The sequence below is a fragment of the Camelus dromedarius genome, chromosome 6 (genome assembly GCF_036321535.1).
Source record: "Camelus dromedarius isolate mCamDro1 chromosome 6, mCamDro1.pat, whole genome shotgun sequence".
Classification (NCBI taxonomy): Eukaryota; Metazoa; Chordata; class Mammalia; order Artiodactyla; family Camelidae; genus Camelus; species Camelus dromedarius.
This window is the reverse complement of record NC_087441.1, coordinates 15,649,526-15,674,587: the sequence shown is the minus strand read 5'-3', so window position 1 is coordinate 15,674,587 and position 25,062 is coordinate 15,649,526. Positions and strand designations below refer to the sequence as shown.

The following is a 25,062-nucleotide window of genomic DNA, read 5'->3' as shown; positions in this document are numbered from 1 at the left end:
TAAATTATAATGAAGCCATGGGTGTTTACTCAAACTTACCAGTTACTTTTAAGTCTGAGGACGGAGGAGTAGATCTGTCACTTAGAAAAAGCAAATTAAAACAGAGAGCAGTATATGAATTGCTTATCACCCCAAGGGCCTGAGCTTAGTGCCTGGTCCCACAGTGCTTGTGGATGGATAATTTAATTTTTTTCATTCATTCAGCAAATTTACATCAAAGAGTCTTCTAAGTACCGTCCTTAACACTGAATAGTGAACAAAATCCAGAGAAAAATCTCTGCCCTATGGACCTTACACTTGAGCTGGGTGAGAGAGACCGGAAAAGATGCGAGTTGTGTGCAGACTAGTTTAGATGATGGAAAGTGGTGACGAGAAAGGTAAGGCAGAGAATGGGATTAGAGGTGGTGTGTCCCGGAGAGGGAGGCTGCAGTCTTAGCTAGGACATCCCTTGGGAGGAGGGTCCTGGAGTGACCTCTGGAGAAGTGAGGGCCAGCACGGCGGGGAAAGCAGGACAGGCAGAGGGAGGAGCAAGTTCAAAAGCTTGGCTGGGGCGACTGGGTTTGGAATGTTGTTGGAGTAACAAGGTGACCACTGTGTCCTGGGGGCCATAAGCCTGGGGGAGGCCTCTGTCAGAGGCACAGGTGTGGCGGGCCTTTCAGCTCACGGGGGATGGAGGCCTTGACTCTGAGTAAGAGGGGAGCCTGAATAGGGCTTTTTCAGCAGAGGGATGGGAACCGGCTAGGTTCTAACAGCGTCTCCCCAACCATTGTGTTTCCAGGGTGCGCAAGAGTGAAAGGAGGCTGCCAAGTATTTGATTTTCCAGAGTAAAACAGAGCTGTTAAAACTGATGTGCTTTGTGGATGGAAAAGCACAACCCACCCTGACAGAAGCAACATTTAAAAAAAAACCCGGCAACCCTTTAAAAGGCCTGACAGCACATTTAATTTTCTTTGTGGGCTCCCTCCTCCACCCCCCCCCCCCATGTGGCAAACAGTTAAAATAAAAATGTGTTCTGTCCACATCACAGAGGAAAAAAGTGAAATTGCCCTTTTTTTATACAACAATTGAGAAGCATAAAAAAAGTCTGGGTAGGTGGTAGGCATGTTTTAACTAGCTCATTTCCTTTAGTGAGAGTGTCTCATTGTAAATCCAAGAGAATGGTTTGGAAGGAGGAGACTGTTAGAGCAAACACTGACCTGTTTCGGCTGATGAATAGACAAAAATGTTATTTTTTTAATCGTGTATAGTGACACACAATATTATGTAAGTTACAGGTGTACAATATAGTGATTCACAATTCTTAAAGGTTATACCCCATTTATAGTTATTACAGAATAGCGGCTATATTCCCCGTGTTGCATAACCTATCCTGTATGTGAGGAGGCTGCCAAGCGTAGTAACTAAGGGCCACCTAACAGGTTCACTTGTTCAATCTCACGGTTTTCCAGTTGAGACTTTTGGATGAACTAGGTATTCAATCATAACATCTGCAAATACTTTGACCTCTTTTTATGTCGTTTTTGTATTTTATAGAAAATATGCTCTGTTTTCTGTCATTTTTCCGTGGAAAGGCCTGGGTGCCTTTCCATTTCGCAGGTGGTAAAGCCAGGCCTTGCGGTCCGTGGTGTGCCGGGCACTGGGCGCCAGCCGGACCACCGGGGCCATCGCGGTGTCCTCCGCCTGGGAGGCCGGGCCCCGATTCTGTTGTGCGGTGCAGTCGGCGTCGTGGTCTCTGGGCCGTGGCGGGGAACACCGTTGTCGCCGGTACCGGCAAGGAGCCCGTCCCTAGGGCCCAGGGGCCGCGCCTGCCGTCGGGGTCCTCGGCCTGTCTGCTCGCGCGTTTGACCCCTAGACGCGCAGCCCCGCCAAGTACGGCTTGATCTCCAAAGGCGCTCCTGGCTCTAAGACGCCGTCTCTCCGGTATGTCCTTTGTGTCCCCTGAGGGCGCCTCTTTTGCGGTGGAACTACAGTTCCCAGCATGCCGTCCTCACGCGTGGCAGCCACTTCCTGCTGAGCTGTTGCGGCCAGGTGCAGACACTTCCTGTGTAGTGGCGGAAAACAACCTTGAAGAACCTTGACGGTGTCCGGAGTTTAGAAAACTTAGGGATGGGTAAGCCTGCTTTCACTGTCTTGGGCCAAAAAAAAAGAAAAATTAAATTTCCTAGGGAAAATTTAAATTTTTGATTTTGCATTTTGTTTTGAGATTTTAATAAAAGAAAAATGAAAAAAAAAATCCTGTAGCTTATTTTATGCATAATAGTTTGTACCTCTTAATTCCCTCCCCCTGTCTCCCCCCCCCGCCCTCTCCCCACTGGTAACCACTAGTTTCTTCTCTATACTGTGATTCTGCTGCTTTTTTTGTTATTTTCACTAGTTTGTTATATTTTTTCAATTCCACATGTAAGTGATATCATACAGTATTTATCTTTCTCTGACTTATTTCACTCAGCAAAATACCCTCCAGATTCACTCATGTTGCTGCAAATGGCAAAGTTTCATTCTTTTTAGTGGCTGAGTAGTATTCCATTATATATATATCACATCTTCTTTAGCCATCCTTCTGTCAGTGGACTTTTAGGTTGTTTCCATATCTTGGTGGTTGTAAATAATGAGGCTATGAACACTGGGGGGGCATGTATCATTTCAAATTAGTGTTTTCATTTCTTCTGGATGTATACCCAGGAGTGGAATTGCTGGGTCATAGTTTTAGTTTTTTGAGAAACCTCCATACTGTTTTCCACAATGGCTATACCAAATTACCTTCCCACCAACAGTGTGCGAGGGTTCCCTTTTCTCCACATCCTCACTAATATTTGTTACTTGTGTTTTTATTGACGATAGCCATTCTGATAGGTGTCAGGAAAAATGTTATTTCTTCGATGAAGTGTATTGCTCCTTCAAAAAAGTATACGTTAGAAGTTTAAACTGTGAGTGTTGTGAAAAACCCAGTGATCATGTTAGTAAATTCTCAGCTTGTGAGCAAATTGGAAAAAAATGAGTATTTTCATTCTCATAATCGGCTTGGTAGAATGTTAGTTTGTCTTACATTTTTGTTGTAGCTTTTTTAGTTCATAAGAAGTCTGTCAAGTTTATGTTGTAACCGTGTATAGAATGTGGTACAAAGCAAATCATCTTCACTCTGAACTTTCAAGAAGTTTTTAATCTAAGAGTAAGAACAGATCCATGTACTTATTTTTCAAGCACGTTCACATTATATTCTTGGTGAACATGAAAGTCTTTTATGAAGAAAATTGAGTTCATCTCAAGGGGAAATGATGTAGTTAGGAGAGAACTTATCTCCCCCCCCCCACCGCCAAACTGCGGTAAAATGTGGCTGTCATGTTATATTTCACATGGTTACACCCGTAGGTGGACAGGTACATAGATCGAGATACAGTAATACTCTCGCATGCGCCTGGAGCAAGAAGAGTAATTTTCTGAGGCTGACATTCTTTAAATCTGATTTTTCCTGTACAAGTCAGAATGTAGTACACAATGAGGCCAGGTTTTCTCTGTTCTCCAGACATTGACAAGCAGGCCTTTGAGTCCTCCATGACATCCCTGGTGCCTTGATGGCTTTTTGTGGGAGTGTCCTGGAAATCAGGGAGCTGGTCAGAAGAGCAGATGTCAGAAGCTGTCATGAGATGTACTTGGAGGGGATTAGATGTGTGAGGAAGAGTAGTTTGGGGACCACTGGGAGTTTTACCAGGGCAGTGGGTCAACTGGTTTCTCCTTGACTTTGGAAAGAAACCACCCATTTGATATCATGAGTGAAGGGCCTTAAAATAGTCTCCAGTAAATAGGAACAAACAGGTTTCCCTTCAACTCACGACGGCTCTGTCCCCTAAAGGAGTATGTATGTTTCAGTGGCCACAGCATTGCTCAAGTATTTGCTTTCCTACAACACCCAGGCCAGTTGCATTCCAGCTGTTTTCCTACTGGTTTCCCTGATGGCGATTGAATGTGGAGGATTCAACCAGAAAAGTTCTGGATGTGTTCAGTGCCTTTTTATATAAGGTTCTGTCTTTGTTTCCAAACACCTAATTGCTTTTTCTGCCAGGGAATGAGAAGAATGTGAGACTTTAGCCTTTAGACCTTAAGCCCATTGCACCAAGGAACTCTCCCTTAAATATTTCAGGTGTAAGGAACTTCCGTGGGATTCATTCCAACAAGATCTGTAGCCCTCGGCATATTGAGAATTATCAGCAATAAGGGGAGATAATTAAAAATCAGTTACGTGAAGAATCTTCAAATCTGGGTTCCCTTCTGTCCTTTCACACCCTGTCCTGCCACACCTCTGCACTAACCCTTTAGCCTCCCCAGGGAGCTTTTCCTCTGGGAACAGGTGGGGCTGTCCCCTGACTCAGAGGAATTATGTTTATTGTTCCCTCACCCAGTTCACCTGTCATTGTTTCTAATGACATATTTCGTGTTTGAATGTTTTACTCACTAGACTGAATTGCTGTTGTAAGTTTGGTGGGGACAAGGAGACTGTAAATGCTCATCATTATATGTGAAAATTCTGGGTTAGTGGACAGTCTGTTATTATATGGTTACCAAATGAATGTTTTGGCACCCTCAGGAAGGGGAGAGAGCATTCTGCTAACTTCTATTAATTCCTCCCTCTCTTCCTTCATTTATTCACATCTGATAGATATCTTAGGTAATTGCTAAGTGTAAGGGATTGTCATGGTGTTAGGTGCTGAGATTACAAAAATGAGTAAAACCCAGATCCGGTTTTCAAGGACTTTAAAGTTTCCTGGGGACAACAACCGTTTAAATAAGTAGGAGTCTTTTTTTTTTTTTTAAGTCTTAAAGTATATATACCAAAGTAGAGAGAATATTTTAAAGAACATCCATATTCCAGCACTGCCGTTATTAATCATGGCCAGTCTTGTTTCATCCTTACCTGTACCCGCTCCTCCCCCATGACTTGGAAGCAAATCACAGACATCAGACCATTCCATTTGTGTGGGGAATGTTTGATTGACACTGATGTGGTGGGAAGGTCAGGTGCTGTTGTGGAGGATGGACTGCTGTCTTGTCTGCAGAGTCAGTGGAGTGAAAGAAGGGTGCTCCAGGCGGAAGAAATAGTGTGGGGCGGCAGGGATGATGGAGTGCTGCCGGTAGTTTGGTTTGGCCCAAACTGGTATGTGGATGGGGAGGTGGAGCTATGGGGGGAAACTAGAAAGGCAGACAGGGTACTGATAAAAAGGCTTTTGTATTGTCAGCAACAGACTGACTTTGTCAAATCTTCACTTGGAGACATTTATAGTTTTCAAGATTTATATTTTGAAAATTACAGTGGGCATGGGGTATTGAGCTGGTTGTAAATGAGAGAAGATTGGAGAGGGGGTGCACAGCTGGGAACCTTGGTTGATGGCTTGAAACACTGCTAGGATTAGGATGGAGAAACATTTTGAGACACTTGAGACATTGAGAGATATTGGGGGAGAAATATTTTATTAGCACTTACTTATGACACTTTGTAATAAGTCATATTAAACCTAGTGACCTCTTTGGGGATAAGAGAATGACCCTGAGAGTCTGGCGTGGATGAAACGGGTTGATGCTAATCTCAGAATAGTGGAATCCGGAATGAAAGTTTGGTGCGGGTGGAGAATTCAGACTGAATCTAGGAAGAACAGGCGTAGTCATTTGTCTACAGCTAAGGAGTTGGAGAGCTTTAAGAGTTATCAAAATTTAAGTTAAGGGCTGCAAAGTTTTTCAGTACTGGGCCCATATGGTCAGTATCCTCAGGTGGGTAAGCTGTGTGACTTTTTATTGCTAGCACTGTTTAGGTATTACCTGCCAGTTCTTAAGAATGTGGAATTTCAGCAGCATCACCAGGAAAGGATTTAATCACCGCTAGTGCCGTAACAGTGAACGGTGTTAGGCATGATGCTTTCAGTTTTGGTCAGGACACCAGGACTTCCATATCTCGCTTAACAGTTGCACTGCCCCCAGGAGCAGGCAGAGGAAATCAGCTGGAGCCAAGTTCATTTCTGACCCCAGGTATCCCACACCCCCTGCCTCTCTGCTCAAGATGGGGTAGAGTGTAATTTGCATAAAACATCACAAACTCAAATGCTGAACCAGGTTTAATGAGCATCGTAATCGGAAATTTCAGGATTGTCCTGAGATTAATATATTCTTTTCCAAATTTCTAAGAATATCATAAGTCTCTTTTCCCCAATCAGGTCTTGATTGGTCCAATGCCCAAGAATGCCCATATCCTCATGATCATGCACCAGAGGCAGCCAGAGAATGCACAGGGTGATTCATACTCATCAAAATCTGTGAATCTGGTCTGAAATTCTGACTTCATTCCCACCCAACTAGCTCATTCTGCTGTTCTTTCCAAATCTGTGGTTCTAGTAAGCTCCAGCAGTTTGAAAAGGAGAAACATATTCAGTCGAAAACTGTCATATGTTAAATCCACTTGTCCATTTTAAGTGTGACTCTGCACTTGACCTTTTTAGAACAAACGGTCAACATCCCAGTCTTTTCCAGTTCTGAGGGTTCCTGTGAAATGTTCTTTTAAGCCACCAACAGCACAGCACATGGGATCTTTCTGAACCTTTAATTCCGAAAAGACCTTACGCTAATAAGCACACAGTTGAGTAAGTCCCTTCGACAAGTTTCCATGACTTAACCATATGACTGCATTAAAATAAACTTAAGACCATACTTTGCTTTTCTGTCCAGTAATAATAAGCATTCATGTTTCTTGATTTTATATTGTATACTTAGCGCCTAACACAGCACCTGCAATGTCATAGGTGTTCAGTAAATATTATTTGAATTAATGAAATATCCCTTTTGGTGTTGATGATTGAAGAGCATAATTTTATAGCTCCGAGCACTTTCTTCGTCAAACTTGACAATCAACATGATGTCAGAGATGCCAGCACACACTCGTGAGGAGGCCTTTTTATTCCATTTTGTTTTAGCTTCTCCTCTGCATGGCCTATAAACTGAACTTGTTCATATTTAGACCAGGCTGTTCACATCCCTTCCCAGCAGATAATTAGGAATTACTAGTTCATGCATAAGATTTTGGTAATAACATTTTTGCTAAAAACCTCAAGTTTTTCATATCATGGGGTCAGGCAGGCTGCACTGAGCCCGAGAGAGGAAGATGAGAAGGAAAAAGTGCTTCCACTGCGGCTTTAAATCCGTTTAACCACTGGTGACATTTGCTGCAAGAGAGCAAGGACTACAAGAAGAGAAAAATGTAGGGAGAGCTTTAGGGGAGGTCTGCATTTAGGGGTGAACTGAAGAGGTGGGTGAGAATCCCAAGGAGACCCATGGGCAGTGGGCTGCAGGATGGACTCCAAAGTGGGAGAACCCCCAGGGTGTAGCCTGGGGGGCAGACTCCATCAGTGACTTTCAACCTTTTTGCCACGGATTCACTGGAAGATTTATCTTACATTGTGTTAAGTACGGTTGCATACTGAGACAAATTTTGCGGGAAACGGCATCGTTTCTTCATGGGATGCGTGCCAACTTTTTCTGTTCTGTTCTGTGCTCTGCAGTGTCCGTTGACATAAACGCTGGTCTCCCGTCTCAGTTTATGTTAGCACTCTGTGGTGACTTAGGACTGTGTCAGCCCAGAAGCCAGAAGTGAATCAGCAGCGGCCATGTTTTTTAGACTCTGAAATTTGGTGGAAAGTGACGGGCATTGCGGTGGCTCCCTCGTGGTGTCACCGATCTACTAGCTTACCTCGTTGGTGAGAAGTGGTGCCTGGACCCCCAGCAAGTCCAGGTCCTGCCAGATCTTCACCTTCTGGGAGTCGTGAGCCAGCATGAAGAGCTGCAGCTTCTCCTGTAGGTTCCCCCCTGGCATCAGGGTTGGAGTTGATGAGAAGCTGACATGGATTCTTTGTGGTTCCAATGTTCTCATGTTTTGTCCTTGCTCTTTCACAACCAGCTTCCTTCCTAACTGGCTGACCTATGGTGATGTTAGGCTCCATACTAGACACAGGCAGCAGCCGGTGCAGACAGACTGTTTCACCAACTTCCAGTCCCCCATGGCAGTTGTGCTGCTCTGATCCCACCTTGACCTGACAGCCCTAATGGATCACGATCTGCAGGGTGAATACCACTGCAGTTGTTATCCATTTGAGAACAGGAAAGAACTTAGAACTTTTTATTTACACTTGTTTTTATCTCATTTAAAATGTTTATTTTTGTGTGTATTTTTAATGTAAGTAGTTGTAAATAGATATCGTTTATATTAATAAGTGCTTATAGTTGTAAGCAGATAAGATATACATTCATAAATAATTACATTATATCTAGAAGGTTCTATACTCCCAATTTGTTTTAGGTGTTCCCCCCTAGAATGGGTTCCTGAGAGTGCTGGGAAGGAGGGAGGGGTTTTGGAGGCCATTCGTTCTTCAGGAAGGGGTTTATGTTCACTGGAGACTACTGATGCATGATAGTGGGGGACAGGGCACCAAGGTCATATTTGTCAAAGCGAATATTAGACGTAGGCTCTGGCAAGTTCTGGGTATTTCTGTGGGAGGGGAGTGGAAGATGTGAAATCAGCCCTCCTCCAGCCACCTGCCATGTGGGTGTGCTCCCAGGGCCCTCCCTCACCATCAGCGTGACCGCATTCGTCCCTTTAGTATATGTTTTTTGGTTGTAATGTGTAAAAAGCTTTTCTGAGGTAAACTATTTCGGCTCAAATCATCTGCAGAGATGGTGGGAGTGGTACCTCAGAGAAAAACCTTTGAGATCAATGACTACAGATTTAATGAATTTCTCCAGAATAATATGGCGGGATGGGATGATAGCACTGGTGCAGACAGTGACATCTCAGGGTTCAGTGAGGCTGAACGAGGAAACCAGAATTAAAGCCTTTTCTGTGGGAGTAGCAATTTCACCTGAAAGGTTGCTGAACGTGTTTATCACTTCAAAAATCTTTAAACGAGCTAATTAAGAGAGAACACATTGCGAAGTCATTGGAGAAATCAGGTAGGCTTTATTGTGTTGTAGTGATTTCTTTAAGTGGATTTAGCTCGTAGGAGATTGATGTATTTATATATATAGGAATAGATCTCTATCCCTCTCCCAAACAATAGCGAGCAGTATAAATATACCATATAATTTACATTTCAAAAAACATATATGTACTTATTATTATAGACAGAAAAAGTAGAGATGCATTAAATAAATGAGCCAGGAGTCTGTTCCCTTTTTTCCCCTCGACTTTGGGGATTCAGAGCAACACACTGAGTTTTCACTTGGGGCTCTGTCTTTATAGATACATAAAATAGCAGGACCACAAGTTCATTTGCATTCATTTGCATGTGATCTGCATATACCAGTACAGATTACATTGTGTCTCCTGGTGTTTTCAGAGAAGTTTTTTGCTTTTTCTTTTTTTCCCCCCTTAAGCTTGTCAAGATATTCTAAAGCATAAATGACATCTGCGGAAAGAAGAGACCAAAAATAACAAAAGTAATGATACAAATGACTCTGTTTTCATGGTTCTTTTAGTTTTCACATTTTTCCAGAGACAGAAGTACATTAGGATAAATATCAGACATACTATTACATCAGTTGTTGAGAGAACAGTGCTCTGTTTCTTTTCTCCTTAATTGTAACAGCAGTTGACCCCATCTGAATTGTTTGGTACAATGCCCCTTATCTCTACATTTTTCTGTTGGTTATATAAAAAAGATGGGTGTTTGGTATAAATGTGTGCTATGACTTCATGGGAAAATGATACAAGTTTGTCTTCCATTGAGCTGACACTGGCAGTGGGACCACAGAAGTTCATACCAAGTGAAATGGAAAGATACTCTGACCTGGTTTTGTAATAAGAAATGGGAAAAGAACTTGAATTTGCCTGTATAATTTTCTTTCCTTTTTTTTTTTTTAAATTTGACAGAGATGGGAAAATTCTTTATTTTTATTTGTTAAATTTTTTTTATTTAGTTATAGTCATTTTACAAACTCAAAATGGATCAAGGACTTAAACATAAGACAAGATACAATAAACCTAGAAGAAAATATAGGCAAAACATTATGTGACATACATCTCAAAAATGTTCTCCTAGGACAGTCCACCCAAGCAATAGAAATAAAAGCAAGAATAAACAAATGGGACCTAATTAAACTTACAAGCTTCTGCACAGCAAAGGAAACCATAAGTAAAACAAAAAGACAATCTACGGAATGGGAGAAAATTTTTGCAAATGAAACCGACAAAGGCTTGATCTCCAGAATATATAAGCAGCTTAAACGACTTAATAAGGGAAAATTCTTTTAAACAGATAATGTGACACAAAATTTCACAATTTGCTTTAGAAGGGTTATTTTGAGGAAATAAGATTTTTCCTCTGTTCCTAAACTTGAACTAATACTGCTTCAGTCTAATGCATGTGAACCAACAGGGGGAAATAAGAAATGAAACAGATTAGACAAGTAATACACTCTAGACCAGAAACTTTTAACACCTTAAAAGGAAAAAAAAATTTTTAAAAAGAAATGTGTCTCAGTATTTTAATAATAATATTTATTATAATAAATGTAGACATTTATAGTGTAAAGTCATACTATATATTTAGAAGTTTATTTCTAACATCAGTGCCTCTTGGCATTAGCGTCGTGGGTGTCGAGTCAGACGTGAACTTCACATTCCCCCCCAAGAAAAGATATACTAGGTGTGGTGCTGTTGAAACATCGGCTGCATTATTTAAATTCCCTACAGACTAATGTTGCAAATATTTTAGTAAGAGTAAATATTTTTACTAAGTAGGTCTGTGCTATCTCAAGTAAGAACAAGTTAGCTAGAAAGGATGCAAAGTTTTCCAGATAGTCCTGAAAGAGCGTGGATTTTGAGTGGATAAAGAGAAAATCATCATGGGGTTCCTTGGTTCCATTTGACTGGGATGGAAAAAAAATTCCTTTCTGGGGGTGGCAGACAAGATCTATTTTAAAACACACACACACACACACGCACACACACTTTAAAAAATTGTTCCACCTTTCTTGGCATTTAAATTATCAAGACTGATGAAAGTGGTAATTATGGGGACTTACTGCACATCTGGAAGGCAGTTTGGGAAAAGAGAGGCAGCTGTGCCACCCTATTCTAAATTATCATCTCTGAGCACCAAGTGAGGAGTGGATGTTGCAGAGTGTGAAATGTTTGCTGTCTTTGGTCTGAGTTGACTTGAACATCTGCTTTCTTCCTCGTGAGCTAGAGACCTATTTTCCAGGCTGCCGGATTGTTGGGGAGTTCTGATTGATTAGGAGTAAGGGACAAGGAATTAGACCTTTTTACTAACAGGAAAACAAGTTTGATCAGCAGCTTGGAAACATGAGAGGTGAAGTGAACAGTTGGCTTTGAAGGTGTTCTAGGATATATGAGAGAGGAGAGAAAAAGGGAAAGAGTAACTTGAAAAGCACTACATAAATGATCATATTTATGACTTTTTCAACTGGCCTTGATTAATCCACCTGAAAAAATAATAGTTGATTGTGGTAAGTCATGCAGTTCATAAACTTGAAAGCTGATTATTTCTGAGAAGCCAGCACCGAGATTGGAGTGTTTTGGCTTGCTCAGTACAACTCTTAGTGCCTCTGTGACTAAGAGAGAGTCGGAGAGTGGGAGAGGGGGAGAGAGAGAGACAGAGAGAGGTTAATTTCCATTAAGAACAGCAAGCCTTAGGAAAGTGTGGGTATAACCTCTCTCAGAAGTAAGTTCACTCAGGTATTAGAAGATGCAGATTATGTATTTGGTTGAAGGGGGGCAGGTATGTTTCATTTCCTGGGTGGATGAAGGCAGGAGTTTCTGGATGAGGATGGTATCATATTCTCAAGAGACTAAGACAATTCTAAAGAGCCTGGATTCTTCCAGGAGCCCCAGCTGCTGTGGGGAGTGGCAGGATTGGGGCACTAATTTATAAAAATGAGTTCTCAGGTCACATTGTTGTGAGTCTTGTTCCCTACACCTTCCAAAACGCCCTCTGAAGGAAGCTGCTTGGCCTTTCCCAGTATGTCCTGGGGGAGGGAACTAAAAAAACAAGAAGACAACTGGGTTGGTGAGGGCTTTGTGTTTTGCAAGTGTAAGCAGACATCCTGGGTCAAAAGAAGGCAGATATCCTGATGATAAGATGCTTCTGCACTGGCTGAGGTGGCAGTGGACTCGAGCCTTTGCCTCAGTGGGCACCTGCTGTCCTAGTCCTGGCTGTCGGTAGCTGGTGATTGGAACAGGTCCTCCTATGGGAGCAGCTCTTCTGGCCTCTCTCTCTCCTAAAGTTTCTTCTGTTTTTTTCTTCTGGTGTTGGGGCTGAGGTGCGGGGTGGGGGTGGGACCACTCCGCAGGGAAAGCCGTGCTGTCGGGACTCCCTGTTGCACCCTGGGTCCTCTAGTCCTCCTGGTCTGCAGGCATCAGCTCCTCTCTCCACCCAGCTGGGACTGGGGAGCAGAGATGAAGGGGCCCGAAAGCCAGGCTGGTAAGTTTGGGGTTTATTTGTAGGATGGGTGATGGGGGTGGCACGGATCATTCTCAGGGGAGAGAGACCAGATCTGATCTCTGTTGTGCAAAGTCACTTTGGTGTCTGAGTCCAAGGCAGGTGAGGCAAAGTGGGGAAGGAGTCAGGAGAATCAGTCAGGAGGCTGCAGATTTTCCTGTTGTGGCCCATGGGCATGTGCTGTTGAGTTGAGGCGAGTCAGGGCAAACCTGAGGATCATAATTTGATTTCTGGTGTTATTTGTCAGGAGCATCACCTCTACTGAGGCAGTAAAGGCAAGACTGGTAGGCTCCCTGCCTCCGTGCGTTTCCTAGGAGGCTAGCAGTAGACTTTCCATTTTGACCCCTGTTGTTTCCCCTACTGGAAACCTGACAGTGATCATTTAGAAGGGGAGGATAGGCTCCTGCCTCCTCTACTGTGTCCATCCAGCCTGTTGTCTCAGCCAGACAGACTGCGATGAGGGAATGACTTTTGCCCAGACACGTTCAAATGTTCAAACATCTTACTGTTCTTGTAAAGAGCTTCCCACCTCTAACTCTGCACTGGGGACTTTGAGGCAGTTACCTCAAACGTAGACCACTTTACTGGTGAGAAAGGAAGAATCTTTTCTAAAAAAAAAATCATTTCTTTCAATTTCTGTTTCTCCACTCCCTTAGTTCTGTAAATTCAGTAAATGCAGAAGTGTAAAAGAGATGATCACTTGCTCTGACCCACGCTGCCCGATCGGGGCCTTGAGGTCTTTATCAGAAAGGCTTTTGGAGAACTCTTAATTCCCAAACCCTGCCCGCAGCTGAGCATGCTTTTCAGTGTTAGACGTGTGCCGCTAAGGGTGATGTGCTTAATTTAACATTAACTGTGTGATGGCCAGCAGTCTGTCCCAAGGAAAAAAGTGTGTGCACCTCTTTGGTTGTCTAAGAGTTGTATTTTCCTTGATTACCTGGGTAAAATCATTTTCCTTGGTTATCTTGGTAGGGTCATTTATTCATACCAAAGAAAGAACATGCTGGGAGGTGAAAAGGGGCAGGGAGATGTTTCTCTGCATGAATGAATGAATGAATAAGAAATGACATAACCTACAAATGTACACAGCACTTTGTCATCCTACGTGTAGGTGTTCAGATGTGTGTTTAGGAGTCAGTTCCCCTAAAGGAAGACTGTAATCTGCAACGTCATCCTCTGTGACTATTACTAAGGAAATTTTGAGCACTTAACCGTGTGCAGGAGGACTATGAGGGACAAGTTCCCAGGGTTCACGGTACTTCATTACTCCTTACGGGGAGGTGGGTACTGTTGCTGCAATCCCAGCATTGCCAGGGATTAGAAAACACAAGTAAATGCCAAACTGGAAGTGGCAGCAGGGCTGGGTGTGAACTCAGGGGTGTGGGCCCCAGTGCAGCATCTGGGCACTTCCCTCAGTGGAGAGACAGATGTGTTTCCTTATTTAAGTAGGTGAATTTATACCATGTCCTCTTCTTGTATCTGTAGCTGAATGACTTGAGGAACAAGATGCCCCGCTTTTCTGAGGGTCTCGCTGCAGATGCAGCATTTCCTGTTGGCTTATGAGTTCTTGGCTTCCATCGGATTTCCTAGGAGTGGTGTCCTGGCACCTAGATTTCTCAAAAGCTTCCTGGGAGGTTCTGATGCATCCACCAGTTGGGTGCTGGGAGCCTCACACTGACACAGTGTTTTTCCCTGGGAATTTCTTGGCCCTGTGAGGCAGGCAAGGGTGTGAGTTAAACCATGGCTTTGGCATCAGGCAGTCCTGAGTTGGAGGCCTGGCTGCTTTGCTTGGTAGTCGTGGAATCCTTGGACTGTCGCTTGACTTTTCTGAGCTGCTGTTTGTCCATCTATTCAGTGAGGAAAATAGGTCCTGTGTCCGAGCGCTGTCCTGAGGATTACAGATGTTGCTTGGAAAATGTAGCCTGGCACACATTTGCCACTTACATAACACTAGCTGTTACTAGAATAAACGCTGCATAGACAGGGACCAAATGACATGGGGCATTTGCATGTGGACTGACCGCCTTTATTCTTTTCCTGTTTCTTCCTCCTGCCCTCCTGCCCTCCTGCCCTCCTCCCCTGCCCTCAGGACGGCTCCCTGGGAAACATCGATGACCTGGCGCAGCAGTATGCCGATTATTACAATACCTGTTTCTCCGACGTGTGCGAGAGGATGGAGGAGCTGCGGAAACGGCGGGTTTCCCAGGACCTGGATGTGGTGAGTGGCCCCTGGGAAGGTGCTGTTGCCTGGCTCGGGTGCTCCTGGTCCACTGTCCCCTCCTTGGCTCCTCTAACGGTTGTGCGTGGGGCGTCACTCTGTAGGCCACGAAAGAATCAACCCAGTTTGGTGGATATCAAACTGAATGAGTATTTGTTGGGGGCCATAATGATCAAATTTTTGTATTCATTAGAAGACTGTGTTTTAATTTTATTATTATTTTTTAACTTAAGGGAAAAGAATGTTTTCACTCTTGGCCCACTACATTTTTACTGACTCTAAGCCAAAAAAAAGAGGTCTAGTCTAGTTCCTTCCTTCCTTCCTTCCTTCTTTTTTTTAAAAACAAAATAAAATTTAAAGAAGCAAGAAGCCACCCTAATTTGTCAGCTAGCAATAACCGTGTTGGTGTTTTACCAGATCTTTGTTTGGTGTTTTTCTGTGCATTTTTGCATCAGCAATGTAATTCTTGCTTTTGTACTTAACATTTTATTATAGTTCTTCTGTGTCATTAAGACCTCTTTGTAATCACCATTTTTCATGGCTATATTCTCTTCTCTCACTCAGGTGCATTGAAATTCATTTTGTTGCTTTGTAAAGACCTTTATGTGTACAATTTGTGGAGCATTTGAACTTGCATGTGATAAATAGTAAACAAATAGCTTAGGTCTTTATAATCTGTGTGTGTGCTGGTATTTCCATGCTGTGCATTTACAATCAAGTACTTTACTGAAACTTTTGCATTTATTAATTTAAATTTGCTGCGTATTTTATTCTTGGATTCATTTTGGTTCAGTGCTTTACAAATTGTTTTGTTTCACTGTGGTGCCCTTAAGAACACTTCAGGAATGGGAGGCAGAAGAAAAGGCTCTACCCTCCATGTCTCCTCATCTGGGCCAGCTCCTTTTTGAGCATCTTTTATGTATTAGGGGGCTACGTAGATCTGTTTTGAGTAACAGGGTGCCTCGGCTTTTAAAAAAAAAAAGTTTGAGAACTACCAATTCAATTGAATCCTTATCTTTTAAAAAATTTTCCATTAATCTACTTAGAGATGAAAAAATAAGTAACAGATAATTCTTTTATTAGTAATTTCTTTTATGTTTTAAAAGCCCTGTAGGATAAGGGACACAAGTAGTTTAGGAACCATAGCTGTATGTTCCGTATGTGGATGTGATTCACTTACACTGTAAGATGCTGGTGTTCGTATGCACTTTCATTTTTTTCCTTAACTCAATCCACGTAAAGATTTCTTAGGTCAGGAGTAGCATTATATCACAACTGTCACATAACTATTGATCCTTCTTCCTTATTCAGGTGACTTAGTGTTCTACAGGGGTGGAGTTAGTATATTAGAAGTGATTGAAGCCGAGAAGCATCAGTTGAGGGCAGAGAGATATCACCCTGGGAGCCCGACACCATGGCCCAGGCAGGTGCGTGGGCGTCATTGTTACCAAGGGCTTCTTGTCTATAACTTTGTCCTCTGGCATGTGAGAGGAGGGTTATTTCCCTCCTTTTAAGAAAGTATCCTCATGGGACAAGACTGTTAAAATTAATTAGGCTGTGTTGGGGCACAGTTGATGAAAAAAGGCTTTCCTTTTGGCGAAATTGCGGCCAAACAACAGCTTAATTATTGCAGTGAGTTCTTGAATGTTGCGATTTTGACCTTGGATCACAGTCTGGTAGCATGCTCTGTGGCTTCCCTGGATATGTCACCGTGCAAGGAACTGACAGCTGTGAATTGGCAGATGATCCTTGATAAGACACTCAACTGCTCGTCCCAACACTCTGGCCAGTTAAGAGGTAGGGTTACCGTAATCTTCCCACAGTGCTTGGGAACCTCAGAAGGCAGCTTCTAGGTGGAAAAAGACTACTGCCTGGACCATGGGATAAATAACTTCTTCCCATTTAGACAGATGGGCCTAATTTGGTGTGCTCTGTTCCAGAGCTACAGAAGACGGTATGGGGGAGAAGACATCACGTGCACTAAATTAGTTGTCATTGAAGGTGCAGGAATGTGGTGGTGGGTAAAACTGATGGGCGCTAATTCCAGCTAGGCTGGAAACTCTCTTCATCCTTTAAATTGTAGTTAGTGAGAAAAGTAAGATTCCCAAGTCAGCTTATTCAAGTTCTTGATGAGATTCCAGGCAAATGCTGAAGACCGACCAGATAAGATGCTGCGTGTTTCCTGTGTTATTCACACGGCGCGGGAGTCCAGAAATTAGAGGTGTTTTAAGGTCATCATTCAGGTCATGCATGCATCCCCGGCAACTTAGGGAATGTTCCCTCATGATGGTTAGCTCATCACAAGTTGAGTTCTTACTGGAAATCATTTTCTTGAAAAGCTGTAACTTTCAGTTCATCATGCATCAGATTTTACCTGTATTTCTAGACTTTAAATTCTACTTTTGGACGAGTAGACAAACTTATTCCCTGCTCGGCTGTTGGGGCAACTTCAGTCTGAGGATTTGCAGCTGAATACTCTTTTCTGTGCTAGTAAGTAGCCCCAGAAGTGAGACGACTTGGAGGAGAGTTAATCCAGCAGCACTCAGAGGAAATAGTAACACATTAAGGGTCAAAAACATTTTCTAGGGAAAAAGTAGCAGTAAGTTTGTTGTAGAAGAAAATCATTAGAGACAGCCTTGAGGATGGAGAGTTTTGGGTGATGGGTTAAACTGGTTTTTTGAATTTGTTGCACTTCAGATCCTCTGGGTAAGTTTAGGGGATTGAAATTTTCTATAGACGGAAGAGATATTAGATATTTATGTTTCGCTTTAAAAAGTCCCAAAGTCCAGGGTCCTTAGAAGCTAATTTCATGTTAACTGGAGAACCTAAAGACAAACAAGCCAAAAAGTCACCTTGCCCACAGAGATACTTGACTTAACCCTGAAAAATAAAGGTTTTGATAATTATGTTAGTAATTAACATTCTGGACTGGGTATCAAGCTGCTTCTCCAGGACCTAATCACCCAGCTCCTGACTGGAATAAAGCACTTACTCTGATAAAATGTTTTGGGGGCCAGTTATTGTAGATGAAGATAACAGTACAGATGGGTGAGAATTCAGCAGTATAAGCAGAGATTATGATTCAAATTTATCATTATTGTGAGAATTTTTATTTAGCACTAAATGGGCTCTAAAGGAACCGTGTGCTTGGACCACAGCCTTTGTCTCTGCTGGCGATTAGGACATTCGTGCATGTGAACAGCAGGGAAGTTGCCCATATTTCCATACATTTGGCACATCTGAGCACCGTGTGTTTTTTTGGCTGCAAGAAGTTGCATTTGGAAATGACAGCAGCTTTCCAAGTCCATGATGGGCCTATCTCTAGTGATGCTAAGTCTGACATCTGTCAAAGTGACACTATGGCCAGGAAGGGGACACATGCAGCCTCTTATTACCGGCGGTGTCAGCTTCCTCGGTGACTCTGAGGTTGAGTCCGCTTGGATGTTGGCAGAAAGCAAGTTTACACAGTGGTTGGTGTAGCAAGCCCTGATGGAGAAGTTGCCACTTACAGCATGACCCTGGATGACAATGGCCAAAGCTTGACTAGGACTCTGGGCCAAATCATCATCACATCTGTATGGGCCCCAGGAATCAGGAGCCCAGATGAGACTCACCCAGGTCTTTAAGGATCAGGAATAGAAATAGAAATATTGCGTATTATCACAGAGAATTGTGATGTCACAACCGTTGCCAATGGTGTAGGGCTGATTCTGGGGCATAATTATTGTTCCTTGCAGTTTTCGTAATTTAATCTTTCAAGGTATAATTCTGGACTAAGACAGAGGCAGTAAGAGTGGTGTCTGTCGTGACTAGAGGGGATGCTTGGAGTTTCTTCAGACTCTGCCACTCCCAGCGCAAGCCCAAGCTGGCGTCCTAGCCTCTGGGGCTGTGGCAGTGGCAAAAGGGTGTGTGAAACATGATGGAAAGAGGCTGGGGGAGTCTGATAGATGTGGGTTCTAATTTTGGCTGTTTTACTTAGCTGGCAAGTTGTGTAAGCGTTCCAAGTCCCAGTTTCCTCACCCATAAAACGGGGGAAGAAATATCTCACAAAATTATTTTGAGGATTAAAGGAGAAAACTGCTGTGAAGTACCTGGTCCATCATCTTCAGTGCCCTCTAACTAACTGTTCATTTCTTCTCCTTCCCTTCTCTTCCTGATTCAGAAACTGTAGTGATGCTGGAGCTGTTATTCTAATTCCTTAGTATTTATTCACATGAGTGCAGAGATTTCTTTTAACTTTAATTTGGGTGTATCGCAAACATACATAAACAGCAGATTAGAACGAACTTCCTGTGTCTCTTGCCCAGCTGCAGCCGTTACCAGCATCCTGCCTTTCTCACTTCAGCTTTACTCTTCACACCTGCTTAATTATTTTTCAAAAGTTCTTCGTGAGGTGAAATCTACATACTGAAATGTACACATCTTAGCCGTCCAGCTTTGTCAAGTGGACGTAGCCATGTCACCCACACCCCAGCATGACGTAGAACATAAGCCATCACCCTTCAGAGTTCCCTGATGTCCCTTCCCAGTAAATCCTGGTTTGAGCGTAGGGATTTTTGTCAGTCTGTTTTGGAGAGCAGTGCCCAGCACATAACAGGTGCTCAATGAGTATTTGTTGAATTCATTTTGTGTATGTGATTATTTCAAGCTTTTTAATGAGCTTCAAGCATGTATCTGAGACTTTATCCTTCAAGGAACAGAAATAAAGCTGTATTCCCCATCCACAAAGAGGTCACAATTTAGTGGGGGCTTTAGACAAGTAAACAGACTACTAAAATGCTGTGCTGAATACACAAGAGAACTCCTGACTCAGTTTAGGAAAATCAAAGAAGGCTTCCTGGAGGAGGTGATACCTAAGCCCAAAGGTAAAGAACATGGAAGATTAATCTGGTTGGGAAGGGGAGTATAGACAGTGCAGAGTAATTTAAAGCAGAGGTCACAGTGAAAAGGTCAAAAATTGAGAGCAAAAATGTGGCTTTTACAGGCCACTAAGAGTTTACTGTGTTTGGAATCAAGGTATAAACAGATGTGCAGAGAAAAGATACATGCTGTTCTTTCACAGGTCCGTGGTTATTAATGATATAAAAAGATAGAATGTTGTTCTGATTCATCACCATTCACCAGACAGAACAAAAAATTGCCATTTCGCAAGAGTTGACTGGCTGGGCCAAGGTGACCTTGTGGCTTCACACAGTCGGGTGGATGTTGTCCAGTCTCTGTGTGGGGGTTTTTGTTGTATTTTGTTGACTGCTCTTCTTTTGTTATTTGCTAGAGACTGTAAAGCATGTGGAAAACAGGTTTCCTGTACCTTTGTTTTCCTTGAATATTCAAGAAAAGATATTCAAGAAAAAAATAAGGTTTACCCCCATTTCAGTGCATAGGGAATGCTGGCTGCCCCAGGAGCCTAGATGCTCCCGGAATTCTGAGTCTTACCCACAGGATAAATAAGTGATCTGTGTTGCAAATTGTCCTGAGTTTAAGTATTCAACTGCTAAAGCCCAACTGTTGCTCTGAGGGCATTTGCTTTTGTTTTGTTTCATTTTGTCTTAACTGACATTATCTGCTAGCTTCGGGCTACTGTTGATTTGCAGATTGCAGTCAGAAACAGTGGGCATTATATAGGGAGTCTGAACCACATTCTGCTGTGGGATTCACACACTTGGTATCAAAATACACTGAGGCATTATGTCTTAAGCCAGATGGTAATACAGTTCTCTGCTCTGGCTCCCCTCAGACAAAGTCCCATTTGTAGTCAAATGCCCGGTCCCAATTTAGTCAGCATTTTTTGTACATTGCACCACGTTAACATGGACATAAATAGATCTCTTGGCTGCCAGATTTGATCTTGGGATCCCGTACCTCTTATAATTAAGAAAGTTTTTATTATGCTGAAGATCAGTTTTAGCTGTGCTTCCATACTCTTAAGCTTAGAGACCTTTGTAGACTGCTCATACCATATGGAAACAGACTGATTAGATGTGTTCTTTGTGATATAATAGTTGAAAGGTCTTTATCAGACTTTTAAAAGTCTTTTAAAATATGAATCAACAATATGAGCTTCTTTTTCTGGTTTTGCTCCTGAGCATTCAGAAATGACTGATTTTGTTTGTTTGCTTTTATACACAAAGTGTGCCTGGGGGATTAAAAACCAAAATAGCATTCTGCCCAAAATACAAATGCTTGTCAGAAAGGGGAAAACGTCTGAGCCTTGTCATTGTTTTTCATTTACATACATCAGGGAGAATTCCTTAGTGTTAATCAAATTCACAGTAATTGGGGAGAAAAGCCAAGGAATTAAAAGTAAAAGAAGCCACTTTGACGGCAGAATCTAGGCTTGGGGTGGAAAGGAGCGCCTCTGATTTTGGAATCAGGGGCTGGACAGGAAGTCACAAGGCTGTGAGCCCTGGCTGGTGTTGGCACACACACCTGACATTGGCCTCCTGACCTTCTAGGTCCATATTGTAGATGGATCTCTCACCACAGCTCCTGTGTACCAACCGAAATGACTAAGGACAGAAAAAATTGGGCTCCAGAGCACCAAGTATATTAACCTGACCTGTCTCTGGCCATCTCTTATGAGAAGATCATTCCACCCATGTCAGCAGTAGGTTTTGATTTGCAGCTGCCTTTTTGTTCAGTTTGGAAGTTTTGAGAATTGTATTTTAAAGAGAAGAAAGCAACATGGTAAAATGGTGAGCTAATTTCTTTGTTCCATGCAGTTGATTCAGTTATTGGTGAGTGGAAGGACACGAACTAACTCAGTGACTGGAAAACACATCTTAGTGCCCTCAGAGCACAGCCATTGCCTTTCCTTTAATATAACACTGTATTACTCAAAAAAGAACATCGGATTCTAGCCCCCCCCCCCCCCCCCGCCATGTCAGCCTGTGTATTAGAAATGGAGGCTTAATTTATCACCTATAGCAGTAGTGTTAAGAGTTTGGGTTCAGGAATAAGCTAGTTTTTCTACCTCTGGTTATTCTGAGGCTTATGTATAAATCATATATTTTAAGGGATAGTTTGAGAGACTTTCTATGATTATTTAGAATATGAAGATGTTGGAAATTGTGGTACAGCAATGCCATCCATCTCATGGGCCCCAGCAGAAGCTGATGGAACTTAATCAAAAATAAATCAAGGGTAAGTCCAAACCAGATTGGAAGCACATCATGAATATTCGTGAACATCTGGATGTGTTTGTGGGAGTGTATGTTATTTTTTAATGTGTGCGACAGCAGAGATGTGGCTTCTTAACAAACATGCCAAGAGGAAGACAGATTTCCAGCTGTGATTTCAAAGGCTATTTTTGTTTGTGTGTGTATGTCCTTTCTCCTTGGGGTGTGGGTTTCACTTCTCCAAGATATTCCTTTGATCTCTTTCCTTTTCTGGAATCTGTTTTGATATTCTATCTGAATTCTTTGTTGGAGTCAGTCACTTGACTCGTGAAGATTAAACCTTTCTAAAGGAGGATTTTAACTTAAGAAAAAACCCACTATTTAATGGTTTTGATGACTCTTTTAAATGCTGGTGATTTTATGATAATTATCAATTAAGCTATTTTGCATCATTGATCACCAGTACAACTTGACATGTGTAAAACTCAGGGTTTTTTATCTGCCTCACTACTTAAGGTACTGCCAATAACTAGAAAGGAAGGGTAAGTTATGAGGAGGCTATAATAATGGTGCTGATAATTATCACAGTAATGACATTTTAAAAGTACATTGGAGCTTATGAGGCATCCGCATCTACTACCTTTTTTAGTTCTTCTAATATCCCTGTGAGATGGGTATTAGTAACCTTATGATTTCGGTTGAGCAGAGGCAGAAAATAATGCTCCTAAAGGGAGGCCATATAACCTGGTGGGGAACACCTGGATGTATCTCTCACCTGTCTGGACGTTCACTGCCTGGGACCTGCTAGGGACCTCAGTTTGGCCATTGCCGGATGGAGATGACAATGGCTGCTTCATCAGGTTGTTGTAAAGGTTAAGAAGATGTTTGTAGAGCACTCGGCAGAGTTCCTGAGTACATGCTAGAGCTCATTGACTATTTGTAATAAATGTTTTATTCATCATAGAAATACTTAATATTGATAAGAGTAATAATCGTAAAAATAGGACTTGTTAAAAATCGAATAGCTGATAGGTATCAGAGATGGGATCTGAAACAAGATCACTGCAAAATCTCTGAATCTCCCCAGGCCTCCCCCTAACCTTGCATTTCACTCTCAGGAGAGACCTGCCCCCACCCTCTTCTCCCCCAACTCCTCCTCCCCCAACCTTCCCCATGGAGTAAATCTTGAGTTAAAGAGTAGTTTACGTTTTTGGGTAATATGATATAAATGGGCAATATTATAAAGAATAATAGAATAAAGAATAATTTTATTATAACAATTATAATAATGTACTCAGTATTATTTTTTTTAACCCTACAAAATTCCTTAACGTAGAAGTTTTTTGTTTTTTGTTTTTTTTTTAACGTAGAAGTTTAAATTCTCCTAACACTTACCAGGGATAACAGTTCTATATGGCTGAGTTTTAAGTAGCTTCCTGGAATTTCACATTTTCTATTCATTCTTTCTTTACTTCTTCATCTCTATCTCTTTACATACACCCAAACGTACACTCACATACAAACGTACATGATGTTTTATCTGTGGCAGAGTTGAAGCAGTAAACGAAAAGAGGGTTGACTCATTGCTAGAGATAGTCGTCTGATACCGGTAAGAAGTGTTTGCAAATGGAGACAGAAAATTTAAAAAGGAAATAGAAGAACTCAAAAAGGTCAACAATCTGGACTGTTTAGAACAGGGGCCAACGACTTTATAGATTAAAAAGAATCTCTTCAATTCTGTTTCCTACATTGTCACAGAATACAGGAGAGTGGACGTTCAAAGAACTCCATTCAAGAAAGTAAAGTAATATGAAAAGTAAAAAGTAAAATAATAAAATAAGTAAAGTAAAGTCAAACATTTAACTGTTTTACTTGTAGCCTTTTCTTGAAAATTCAGTTTATTTAACAAGATAACCCACTGTTAGAGGGTTTTATTATTTTATAATCTTTGTGTATTATGTAATAGCTATTTTAGAGATGGCTGAATGATGGCATATATTATTCTTCCTGAAAGTGAGTACAGGGAACTGGTAAAATCAGCAAAGTAAAAACAACATTTACTGGTTTTCTGGTGTGTTTCAGTAACTCAGGTGGTGTCACGGGGAAGATTTAGTAACAGGAAATATAAGCCTCATTTCAGAAAATTCATGTTGCAATAGGACAAGGCAGCCAAGGATAAGATTGTATTAGTCATATTCATAAGTAAGTGATCCATACAGATCTGCTTACCACAAATTCTAGCTCTCCATCAGTCCACATGGAGATGCAGTAAGCATTAAATGGACAATAGAAAAGGTACAGGTGGTGATGCTTGTTGGCTGGAAAGCTTGGCTGAGCTGATGGGGAAGAGCAGGAGCCGCAGGCCAGGGTCAGGACTCTGCGGTCTGAAGTCAGGTACGAGGCTGCCTTCTGAGTAAGTGGACAAGAGCTTGTACAGTTGCCCCGTTTCTCCTGTGCCATAAGTTAGACCAACACAAGAAAACGGCTAAGGTTTGGATGAATTTAATAGGGCTAGACTTATAAGGGCACTTAGAATGATAATGCCGACTCTAGTAATAACCAAGATTGTATATACATATATAGTAGGTATCTTCTTTTAACTAAACACACAGCTGATTGTGTTTTTTGTAAAACATTTATTGTGTGCAATGTGAAAGCACACAGGACGCATTATGTCTCTTCAGAACACTCCCATAGGGCTTTTTAAAATGAGTTTTTTTATTGAGGTAAAATTCACGTACCATAAAATCATCTTTCAAGTGTGTAGTTGCCTGGTTTTAGTATATTCACAAGATTGTGCAATCTTCACCAGTCCATTGCAGAATCCCATAGTACTTTGCATTCTGTTTTTCACCATTCTGTAGTGAGTGTGTAATAAGGACATTCTTCATACTGTATTTCCATGGCTAGAACAGTTCCCAGCATGTCATAGCTGATCAATACAGAGTTGTGGGATGCATGGAGAACAATAACTGGGCGTTTGGGGGACCTTTGGGTTCCTTTCCTCAAAACGTGGGGCTTTCTTAATATTCTTATAGTTTTTAAAATGAGCATGAATAAGAAACTTTTTTTAAAGCAAGAAAGATTTAGAAAGTATAATCCTGGGGAGGGGGGGGGAACTACCTTTATTACAGAATGAATCTGCTGGCTAATAAAAACATAAAATGTGTTTTCAAAAAGGTTCAAACTTCTAATTAGAGTAGATGCTCCCAATGAAAATATATTTGATAATAAAAAA

General features: G+C 41.9%; 1 protein-coding gene across 3 annotated transcripts in view; it reads left to right on the top strand.

The window, feature by feature from the left end:
- The window catches only part of SASH1 (SAM and SH3 domain containing 1), a 217,236-nt gene that overhangs the window by 73,854 nt on the left and 118,320 nt on the right, over window positions 1-25,062 (top strand). For all 3 annotated transcript variants that reach the window (XM_064486597.1, XM_064486596.1, XM_031456509.2), the window contains exon 2: window positions 14,581-14,709. In XM_064486597.1, coding sequence (XP_064342667.1) covers window positions 14,581-14,709 — 129 coding nt within the window. The remainder of the gene's footprint in view (window positions 1-14,580; window positions 14,710-25,062) is intronic.